This window comes from Petromyzon marinus, chromosome 48 (genome assembly GCF_048934315.1).
Source record: "Petromyzon marinus isolate PM22_M1 ecotype Great Lakes invasive population chromosome 48, UKy_Petmar_22M1.pri1.0, whole genome shotgun sequence".
NCBI classification, from domain to species: domain Eukaryota; kingdom Metazoa; phylum Chordata; class Hyperoartia; order Petromyzontiformes; family Petromyzontidae; genus Petromyzon; species Petromyzon marinus.
The window spans coordinates 11,772,960-11,783,952 of NC_133714.1; the positions used below are offsets into that span (position 1 = coordinate 11,772,960).

General features: G+C 56.2%; 1 protein-coding gene across 1 annotated transcript in view; it reads left to right on the plus strand.

Annotated features, from left to right (window-relative positions):
- Window positions 1-7,498, plus strand: part of LOC116952815 (plasma membrane calcium-transporting ATPase 2-like) — a 110,516-nt gene extending 103,018 nt beyond the window's left edge. Inside the window, 2 exon segments of the mRNA XM_076074546.1 lie at window positions 4,498-4,657; window positions 4,660-7,498. Coding sequence (XP_075930661.1) covers window positions 4,498-4,657; window positions 4,660-5,195 — 696 coding nt within the window. The 3' untranslated portion in view covers window positions 5,196-7,498.
- The last annotated feature ends 3,495 nt before the right edge of the window (window positions 7,499-10,993 follow it).

A 10,993-nucleotide genomic window follows, 5' to 3' on the forward strand; every position in this document is an offset into this window, starting at 1 on the left:
CCACTCACCCAATCACTCACCCAATCACTCAGCCACTTACCCAATCACTCAGCCAGTCACTCAGCCAGTCACTCAGCCAATCACTCATCCAATCACTCATCCACCCACTCACTCACCCACTCATTCACTCACCCACTCACCCACTCATTCACTCACCCACTCAGCCACTCAGCCACTCACCCACTCACCCACTCATCCACTTACCCAATCACTCACCTATCCACCCACTCACTAACTCACTTGACTCTCACAGCCAAATTCGGCAGTCAGCTGTGAATTCCCACGTGTCATGACGGTTGATGCTCTAGACCAGCGGCGGTGGCGGTGAGCTGTTAACTCCCTCGCCTGGTGTACAGGAGGTCACGGGTTAAATTCCGACCCTGATGCCTGCTGTATATTTGGAGTTTGCATCTCTCTCTCCCCCCCCCCCCCCCCCGGTTTTTTATCCTCCACATTGAGAATCAACGTTGCGAGGTTTCAAGAGTATTCGTCTCCTGCTATAAATTCCCACGTGATGACGAGCCGCTCCATCAAGCTGTCGCGATGGCCGGGGTCACTTATGAAAATGATAAACGAAGAGCTACCTTGCAGCTAAGTTGGGGGCTTTAGCTGGTAGAGTAAAAAAAAATGTTTAAATTGCTTAAAAGTGGGACGAGCCTCATGATACAAAACTTTCGGAATATTTGGCACAGCGCAGAGCGAGAGCGGAAGCACGGGGCGGCTCTGGACGGCTCGCCGCCCTTGCGCAGATGCTTACCACGAGAGCGGCCGGCCAGACGATCGTCACAGCAACCCCGGCTTCTCCTCGGGGGGCGGTGCCAGTCCCACCGCCGACCCCCACTCCCCCCCCCCCGTCCCGCCCTACTCTCTCCCAATGGCCCCCCTTTCTCCGGTACCCCCTGCTACCGCTGCTGCTGTCCGCCCCCCCCCCCCTCTCCGGCCCAGATGGGGGTGGTGACGGCGTTTCAGGGCGGACCCCCTTTCCAGGGGACCCTGCGGAGGCAGGCGACGGTGGCGTGTCACTACTCGCGCACGCACGACGCGGGCGGCTCCACCCCGCACCACCCGCTCCTCTCCTCCGGGGGGTGTGAGTGCTTCCTCTCGCTTCCTCCTCGCTTCCTCGTCTTCGCCGTTTGTGGACGCTCTGCCTGCCGCGCTCCTTGGGTCATCCCCTCACTCTCCGTCTCGCTGCATCTCGCTTCCCCCTCGCTTCCCCCTCGCTTCCCCCTCGCTTTCCCCTCGCTTATTCCTCGCTTGCCCCTCGCTTCCCCCTCGCTTGCCCCTCGCTTCCCCCTCGATTGCCCCTCGCTTCCCCCTCGCTTGCCTCATGCTCTCTGGGGACCTCCCCTCACTCTTGCTCCCTCTGGCCCCAACCAACTCCTCTCTCCCTGGGACCATCGAGTGCTGATTCACTTTGATTCCGCTTGATTCACCTCGCTTCGTCTCCACTCCCACCGTCCCCCTCCTCTCACAGTGCCTCCCTCTCCTGCCAACCTCCCATCATGCCCCTCTCTCCCTACACCCTCGTGCCTCCCTCTTCCTCCTCTTCTCCTCCCCCCAATGCGTTAATCTCCTTCCTCGTTTGAGTTCCCCCTCAGAGTTTCCCCTCGGTTTGAGTTCCCCCTCGGTTTGAGTTTCCCCTCGGTTTGAGTTCCCCTCGGTTTGAGTTTCCCCTCGGTTTGAGTTCCCGTCGGTTTGAGTTCCCCCTCGGTTTGAGTTTCCCCTCGGTTTGAGTTCCCCTCGGTTTGAGTTTCCCCTCGGTTCGAGTTCCCCTCGGTTTGAGTTTCCCCTCGGTTTGAGTTCCCCTCGGTTTGAGTTTCCCCTCGGTTTGAGTTTCCCCTCGGTTTGAGTTTCCCCTCGGTTTGAGTTTCCCCTCGGTTTGAGTTTCCCCTCGGTTTGAGTTCCCGTCGGTTTGAGTTTCCCCTCGGTTTGAGTTTCCCCTCGGTTTGAGTTCCCCTCGGTTTGAGTTCCCCTCGGTTTGAGTTTCCCCTCAGTTTGAGTTCCCCTCGGTTTGAGTTCCCGTCGGTTTGAGTTCCCCTCGGTTCGAGTTCCCCTCGGTTTGAGTTCCCCTCGGTTTGAGTTTCCCCTCGGTTCGAGTTCCCTCTCGTTCCGACAGACATCTCGGGAAGTTTGCACGGAGTCCGATCTCTCTGTCTCTCTCTGTCTCTCTCTGTCTCATTCTCTCTCCTGCAGCAGTGGAGCAAGCATGATGCAATCATCGTGTCTGTGTGTAGGGTGGATTGTGTGTGCGTCACTGTGCCATTGCATGTGTGTGCGTGTGCGTGCGTGCATGCGTGTGTGCGTGCGCATGCGTGTTGTTTAGCTCTTGCACTTTTTGTTTTGTGTTTTTTTTTTACCATCACTCGCATCACTCACACATTACCACAACCACCACCAGCACCATCACCAACATCACTCGCACAACGCTCACACATCACTCACATCACCACCAACACTCGCATGTCACCACCACCATCGCTCGCACATCATAACACATCACCACCAACACTAACACCACATCACCAGCATCATCACCATCACTCACATCACTTGCACGTTACTCACACATCACTCGCATCACCACCAACACTCACACATCACCACCATCACTACCATCAGTCACATCGCCACCACTACCATCACCACCATCGCGCTGGTTTTGGTTGGCATGAATTGCTGTACGAGCCATGCATCACCCTGAACCATGACCCCTAACCTTACCCGTGCAGAACCCACAATCCCTAACCCCTAACCGATAAGCCCAATTCCAAACCCATAACCCATACCCGCTTACCATAAACCAAACCCACGGTCCCTAACTGTAATCCCTAACCTTTACAACCCTACACACGCATTACCCACAATCCCCTGACCTGTGACGCTACCCGCCATGGTCACTCTCGTCTCTAAACTGACCCCTGACCCCTAAACCCTCGCACTACTGACACTAACTTTAACACTAACCCTGAACCCGTGACTCTAACCCTAACCCTGAACCTGTAACCCTGAACCCCTAACACTAACCCTGAACCTCAAACACGAACCCTAAACCCGTGACCCTAACCCTGAACTCGTGACCCTAAACATGAACCCCTAACATCTAACCCTGAACCCCAAACACTAACCCTGAACCCCTAAAACTAACTATGAACCCCTAATACTAACCATTAACCCTTAACCTGAACCCCTAACGCTAACCCTGAACCCCTAACACTAACTCTAAAACCCGTGACCCTAACCCTGAACCAGTGACCCTAACCATGAACCCTTAACACTAACCCTGAACCCCTAAAACTAACCATGAACCCCTAATACTAAACATTAACCCTTAACCTGAACCCCGAACACTAACCCTGAACCCCTAACACTAATCCTGAACCCCTAACACTAACCCTGAACCTCTAACACTAACCCTGAACCCCTAACACTAACCCTGAACCCCTAACACTAACTCTGAACCCGTGACCCTAACCCTGAACCCGTGACCCTAACCATGAACCCCTAACACTAACCCTGAACCCCTAAAACTAACCATGAACCCCTAAGACTAACCATTAACCCTTAACCTTAACCCGTAACACTAACCCTGAACCCCTAACACTAACCCTGAACCCCTAACACTAACCCTGAACCCCTAACACTAACCCTGAACCCCTAACACTAACCCTGAACCCGTGACCCTAACCCTGAACCCGTGACCCTAACCATGAACCCCTAACACTAACCATTAACCCTTAACCTGAACCTGTAACACTAACCCTGAACCCCTAACACTAACCCTGAACCCCTAACACTAACCCTGAAACCCTAACACTAACCCTGAACCTCTAACACTAACCCTGAACCCCTAACACTAACCCTGAACCTCTAACACTAACCCTGAACTCGTGACCCTAACCCTGAACCCGTGACCCTAACCATGAACCCCTAACACTAACCATTAACCCTTAACCTGAACCCCTAACACTAACCCTGAACGTCTAACACTAACCCTGAACCCCTAACACTAACCCTGAACCCCTAACACTAACCCTAAACCAGTGACCCTAACCCTGAACCCGTGACCCAAACCCTGAACCCGTGACCCAAACCCTGAACCCGTGACCCGAACCATGAACCCCGAACACTAACCCTGAACCCTTAACACTAACCATGAACCCCTAACATGAACCCCTAACACTAACCCTGGACCCGTGACACTAACCTTGAACCCATAACACTAACCCTGAACCCGTAACACTAACCCCATACTCCTCTAACCCTTAACATTAATCTCTACCCCCTAACACAAACCCCATTAACTCCTAACTCCTAATCCTTAACCGGAACACTTCCCCGCTATCTCCCTAAACCTTAACCCATAACCCCAAACCTCTACAAGTCCACCCCTAAACCCCATAAACCCCTCCTCCGTCCCCTTCACAACCGCACCTCCACAATGTCTTAACCGCCACTCCGCCGTGCTGCACCCCCTCCGTGTCCCCACCCGCCGTGCAGATCCGCGTAGTCAAAGCATTTCGTAGCTCGCTGTACGAGGACGTGGGGCGGCCCGAGACGCGCGGCTCCATCGACGACTTCATGCCCCACCCTGACTTCGACATCATGGCCGACATCCCCTCCATCGACGGCTCAGACGCTGATGAGGACGCGGAGCCGACGGCGCGCCACCACCACCACAACCACCACGACGCCACCGGGGACGGTGCCGGCGCCAGCAACGGAGTCACCGTCGCTCCCGGCTCGGGCCAGCCGGCACCGCTGGCCACCAGCGAGTCGTTCTCGTGAGGTCCGCCCGGCGCCGGCCTAACCCCGTCCGGCCCCTGCCGCCGCCGATCGCCGTGTTGGCGGCCGTCCGGCGCAGCGGCCGTGCGGCGACAGAACGTTCTCAAGGTCGCCGGCACGGCCAGGCTACGACGGCTGCGTGGCCCTCTACCTTTGACCCCTCAGCCCCCCCCCGCACACCCCCCAAGGGTGTCGGTGGGGGCTATTGGGTCACCACGGCGGGGTCACCACGGCGGGGTCACCACGGCGGGGTCACCACGGCGGGGTCACGGTTGAGTTTGGCCGAGCGGGCGAGCGGCCGGGTCCGTCACGGTCGCCATGGTGGTCGTGTTCGGCGGGCGCCCCTCCCCCCACTCACCCCTCCTTCCACTGCTCCATTCCCCCCCACTGTGGTAACACGACGAGGACGATGATGGTGACGATGACGACGACGACGACGATGATGATGATGATGGTACCTTCAAACCGTGAGCGCCCCCCTTGTTAGTTCTGCGGCCCCCTGGAGGTGGCGAGTGCCCCCCCCCCCCCCCCTGGTTGGGCTCCTCGCGTGTCCGGGCGTCCTGCAGCCACCAGAGGGCGCGACAGACGCAGACTCCACACAGCTACGGGTGGATCGCTCCACCCCGAACACCCCCTCAAGCCCCAACATCCCCTACAGCCCCTACACCCTCTAGACCCCCCTAACCCCACACCCTCTAGACCCCCCTAACCCCACACCCTCTAGACCCCCCTAACCCTACACCCCCTAACCCCTACACCCCTAACCCTAATTGCCACCCCTAATCCTAATTGCCACCCCTAAACAGGGGGTGGGGGGCAGCGCTGTGGGGATCTGCAGGTTGGGGGCGGCCGTGGTCTGGGTACGATAACCCCTGAGCTTGAGCTGTGGGGTGAGAGTTCGACACAGGCACCTGGTGCACAGGGGCGTGCATGCGTCGCATTCACAGGATATGCAGTATGTGTGTGTGTGCCCAGTGTGTGTGTGTACCCAGTGTGTGTGTGTGTACCCAGTGTGTGTGTGTGTGTGTACCCAGTGTGTGTGTGTGTACCCAGTGTGTGTGTGTGTACCCAGTGTGTGTGTGTATACCCACTGTGTGTGTGTGTACCGTGTGTGTGTACCCAGTGTGTGTGTGTGTACCCAGTGTGTGTGTGTGTACCCAGTGTGTGTGTGTGTACCCAGTGTGTGTGTATACCCAGTGTGTGTGTGTGTGTGTACCCAGTGTGTGTGTGTGTGTGTACCCAGTGTGTGTGTGTGTATACCCGCTGTGTGTGTGTGTACCCAGTGTGTGTGTGTGTGTACCCAGTGTGTGTGTGTGTGTAGCCAGTGTGTGTGTGTGTACCCAGTGTGTGTGTGTGTATACCCACTGTGTGTCTGTGTACCGTGTGTGTGTGTGTACCCAGTGTGTGTGTGTGTACCCAGTGTGTGTGTGTGTGTACCCAGTGTGTGTGTGTGTACCCTGTGTGTGTGTGTGTACCCAGTGTGTGTGTGTGTACCCAGTGTGTGTGTGTGTGTACCCAGTGTGTGTATACCCAGTGTGTGTGTATACCCAGTGTGTGTGTGTGTACCCAGTGTGTGTGTGTACCCAGTGTGTGTGTGTGTGTGTATACCCGCTGTGTGTGTGTGTACCCAGTGTGTGTGTGTGTGTACCCAGTGTGTGTGTGTGTAGCCAGTGTGTGTGTGTGTACCCAGTGTGTGTGTGTGTACCCAGTGTGTGTGTGTGTACCCAGTGTGTGTGTGTGTACCCAGTGTGTGTGTACCCAGTGTGTGTGTGTGTACCCAGTGTGTGTGTGTGTACCCAGTGTGTGTGTGTGTGTATACCCGCTGTGTGTGTGTGTACCGTGTGTGTGTGTACCCAGTGTGTGTGTGTGTACCCAGTGTGTGTGTATACCTACTGTGTGTGTGTGTGTGTTCCCAGTGTGTGTGTGTGTGTACCCAGTGTGTGTGTGTGTGTATACCCACTGTGTGTCTGTGTTCCCAGTGTGTGTGTGTGTGTACCCAGTGTGTGTGTCCCCAGTGTGTGTGTGTGTGTGTACCCAGTGTGTGTACGCAGTGTGTGTGTGTACCCAGTGTGTGTACCCAGTGTGTGTGTGTGTACCCAGTGTGTGTGTGTGTGTACCCAGTGTGTGTGTGTGTGCCCACTGTGTGTGTGTACCCAGTGTGTGTGTGTGTGTACCCACTGTGTGTGTGTACCCAGTGCGTGTGTGTGTACCCAGTGTGTGTGTGTGCCCAGTGTGTGTGTGTGTGTACCCAGTGTGTGTGTGTACCCAGTGTGTGTGTGTGTACCCAGTGTATGTGTGTACCCACTGTGTGTGTGTGTACCCAGTGTGTGTGTGTGATGTGGTAGTTTAGTCCCACATTGGTGCAAGCCGGGGCATCAGGTGTGCCGGGCGGGGTTAGGGGTTCGGGGTCAGGGGTTAGGGGTCAGAGTTGGGGGCATTTGACGTCTCTCCAGGGTCCCTGGTCCCCTTGGCAACGCCACGTAAGGCCCCGGTGGGGGCCCCTCACGGCCCCCACTCGCATTCAGCCACCACATACACCACACACTACACACCACATACACACACCACACACACCACATACACACACCACACACACCAGAGACAACATACACACCACGCACACCACACACACACACACCACATACACCACACACATACACCACATACACACCACACACACATACGCCACACACACATATGCCACACACACATATGCCACACACACATACACCACACACCACATACACACATCCCACACGCGCACACACCACACACACATACACCACATACACACACCACATACACACCACATACACACCACATACACACACCACACACACCACACACACCACACACACCACATACACACACCACGCACACCACATACACACACCACACACACACACACCACACACACCACATACACACACCACACACACCACACACACCACATACACACCACGCACACCACATACACACCACATACACACCACATACACAACACACATACACCATATACACACCACATACACCACATACACCACACACCACATACACACATCCCACACGCGCACACACCACACACCACAACACGCACACCACACACACACACACCACACACGCCATACACCACACCACACACACCACACCACACACACACCACACGCACACCACACACACACACCACACACACGCCATACACCACACACACGCCATACACCACACACGACAGGACATTTGCTCGTGTGATTGGTCGAGGCGGCCACGCTCATGCCGCTGCTTGCTGAATGCCGGCCCGAGTCTGCGTGTCACTACAATCCCCACGCCGTGCACAGTCGTCTGCCTGCTGCTGCTGCCTGTACGCTGCTCCATGCTTGTATCTACCCCACGTCTCCCCCCGCGTCCCCTCCCCCCCCACGTCTCCCTCCCCCCCACGTCTCCCCCCCCCCCACGTCTCCCCCCCACGTCTCCCTCCCCCCCCCGCGTCTCCCTCCCCGCGTCTCCCTCCCCCCCACGTCTCCCCCCCCCCACACGTCTCCCCCCCACGTCTCCTCCCACGCACGTCTCCCCCCCACGTCTCCCTCCCCCGTCTCCGCCCCCCACGTCTCCCTCCCCCCCACGTCTCCCCCCCCCACACGTCCCCCCCCCCACACGTCTCCCCCCCCACACGTCTCCCCCCCCACACGTCTCCCCCCCCCCACACGTCTCCCCCCCACGTCCCCCTCCCCCCACACGTCTCCCCCCCCCCCACACGTCTCCCCCCCACGTCTCCTCCCACGCACGTCTCCCTCCCCACGCCTCCCCCCCACGTCTCCCTCCCTCCCACGTCTCCCCCCCACGTCTCCTCCCACGCACGTCTCCCTCCCCCCCCCCCACGTCTCCCCCCCACGTCTCATCCCCCCCCGCCGTATGCTCATCAACCACGCGACACCGGGCGACCTTAACAAGGGAAACATCTTGGGCGACGTTTCAGGCAATGACCTTTCTCCATGGCACACGGGGGGGGGGGGGGAGCAGTATCCAAGGACACTGCCAACGGCACTCGGCCGCCACCGTCTATGACGACGACGATGATGACAATAAAGTGATAATTATAATACAGTTATAATTATAATAAACGTATTAATTATAATAAACTTCAGTAGCGACGAGGACTCAACGCCTTTGTTTGACCAACTTCGTCTCCCAGAGTGCACGTGGGCAGCTCAAATCGGCTTTCGGAGTGGGGGGAGCAACAAATAGGCGGCGCAGCGCGACGGATGTTGTACTGCACTCAAGCGCAGTACAACATCGGGGTCAAGGGCGCTCAGGTGGCAGCCGCCTCGGGCGAGGGCTCCGCTCATCTAGCAGTGGATGAGCGGAGCCCTACGCGGCGCGCGGGGCCCTACGCGGGGGCTGGTGGCCAGCGGCACGGAGACACACACGGACGGACCCACACGCACACACAAGGGTATACACCCAACACCCCCTTGCTGTACTTCCACCATCCGTCAACATAGCACGCTGGGACACTGCAGGGCGCTTCGTGCGACACTGCAGGGGGCTTTACCGGTGGCGTTGTCTCTGGTCTCCGCTGTTCTGGTTTTGTTTGAATTCCTCGCATTATCTCACTGATTGGTGAACTGGCTGATTGGTGAACTCACTGATTACTGGACTCACTGATTGGTGAACTCACTGATTACTGGACTCACTGGTGGACTCATTGGTTGGCGAGTTCGCTAATTGACTCATTTATCTGATCGATTACAAAAGCACGAATCCATAGAGGTCCAGTTGTGGAAATTCCACATTCCTATGACGGGGCCGAGTAAATCTCTATTGAACTCTTCTATACATACACACACAAAGTGGTACTCATGTTATCGACACTGAGAGGGAGGGCAGGATGATGGGCTGAAGCACCCAGCCGCCGGCTGTAGGTGCGGCTGTAACGCTACACACAAAGGACGCACAAAGACGCTCACAAACACTCCCACAAAGACACAAAGACACACGCAAACAAAGATCCCCCGTATAGCCTTAATAGACTGTAGGGGCAATTGCTGTTAGCGAGCACCTATGAAGACCGGAACGGTACACGAGGGGTTGGTGGCCAGCACCACGCCCGACCTCCTTAGTCTCCCCAGTGGCGATGTTTAGTACCAGGTACTCATTTGAGTCTGAGTCGACCTAGGGGAGGCCCAGGACCGGTTCCGTTAATCGCCACTGGTGTTGGCCGTGAGCGGGAATCGAATCCGGGTCGCCAGGTTCATAGCGCAGCGCGCTAACCGCTCCCCACTGACACACACACTGACATACACTGACACACATACTGACACACATACTGACACACTCACTGACACACACTGACACACACACACTGACACACCCGTCCAGTCCCCTGCCTGTAATGTTCCGCGTGACGGGGTTTGATCCCCGCTTGGGGTGGGGCTCCTTTCGCTTCTGTTTGCCTTTTGCTTGTTAACGTTTTAACACGTTTTTAATTATTATTATGATTATTATAATGTCTATGATGATGATGTTGATGATGTTCGAGTTTTTTCGGGTGGGGGGTTTTTTTGACTTTGAGAAATAAATAACAACAAAAAAGTTCGAGTTTTTTCGGGTGGGGGGTTTTTTTGACTTTGAGAAATAAATAACAACAAAAAAAATTCAAACTTAGAAGAAAAAATATATTGTTACGGAAAATGTTATAACGATTACGAGAGAGGGTGGAGGAGGAGGTGGACGAGGTGGTGGAGCAGAGGGGTCGGGGTCACCTCCCAGCTGGTGGACTATTTTACACGTGGTGTGGACACGTCAACAACAAGAAGCGGGTAGAGCAACGGGTACACGACGACACCCGCATAAGGACGAATTGAGACGACACAAATCAGTCAACAAAGACGAGTCAACAAAAACAAGTCAACAAAAAGAAAGTCAACAAGTCGGACCGGTAAACAGGCGTCAACACGCTGGATCCGCGTGTTCCTCAGACGCCGTTCCAAGGACATGTGGTCGTGCGTCACGTGACCTCCAGGCCTTGTTGGAGCCCACGTGGTGATGACGATGACGACCACGATGCTGGAAGGCGATGAGTTCACCACGTGGCCCGGGTGTGGGGAGGGGGACCCCCACAACTGGAAATCCGGGGGCCTGCCGCTGCTGTTCGTGGGGGTGTACAGCCCCCCCCCCCCCAATCTTGCGTTCAAAGGGACATCGTCTTGACTCT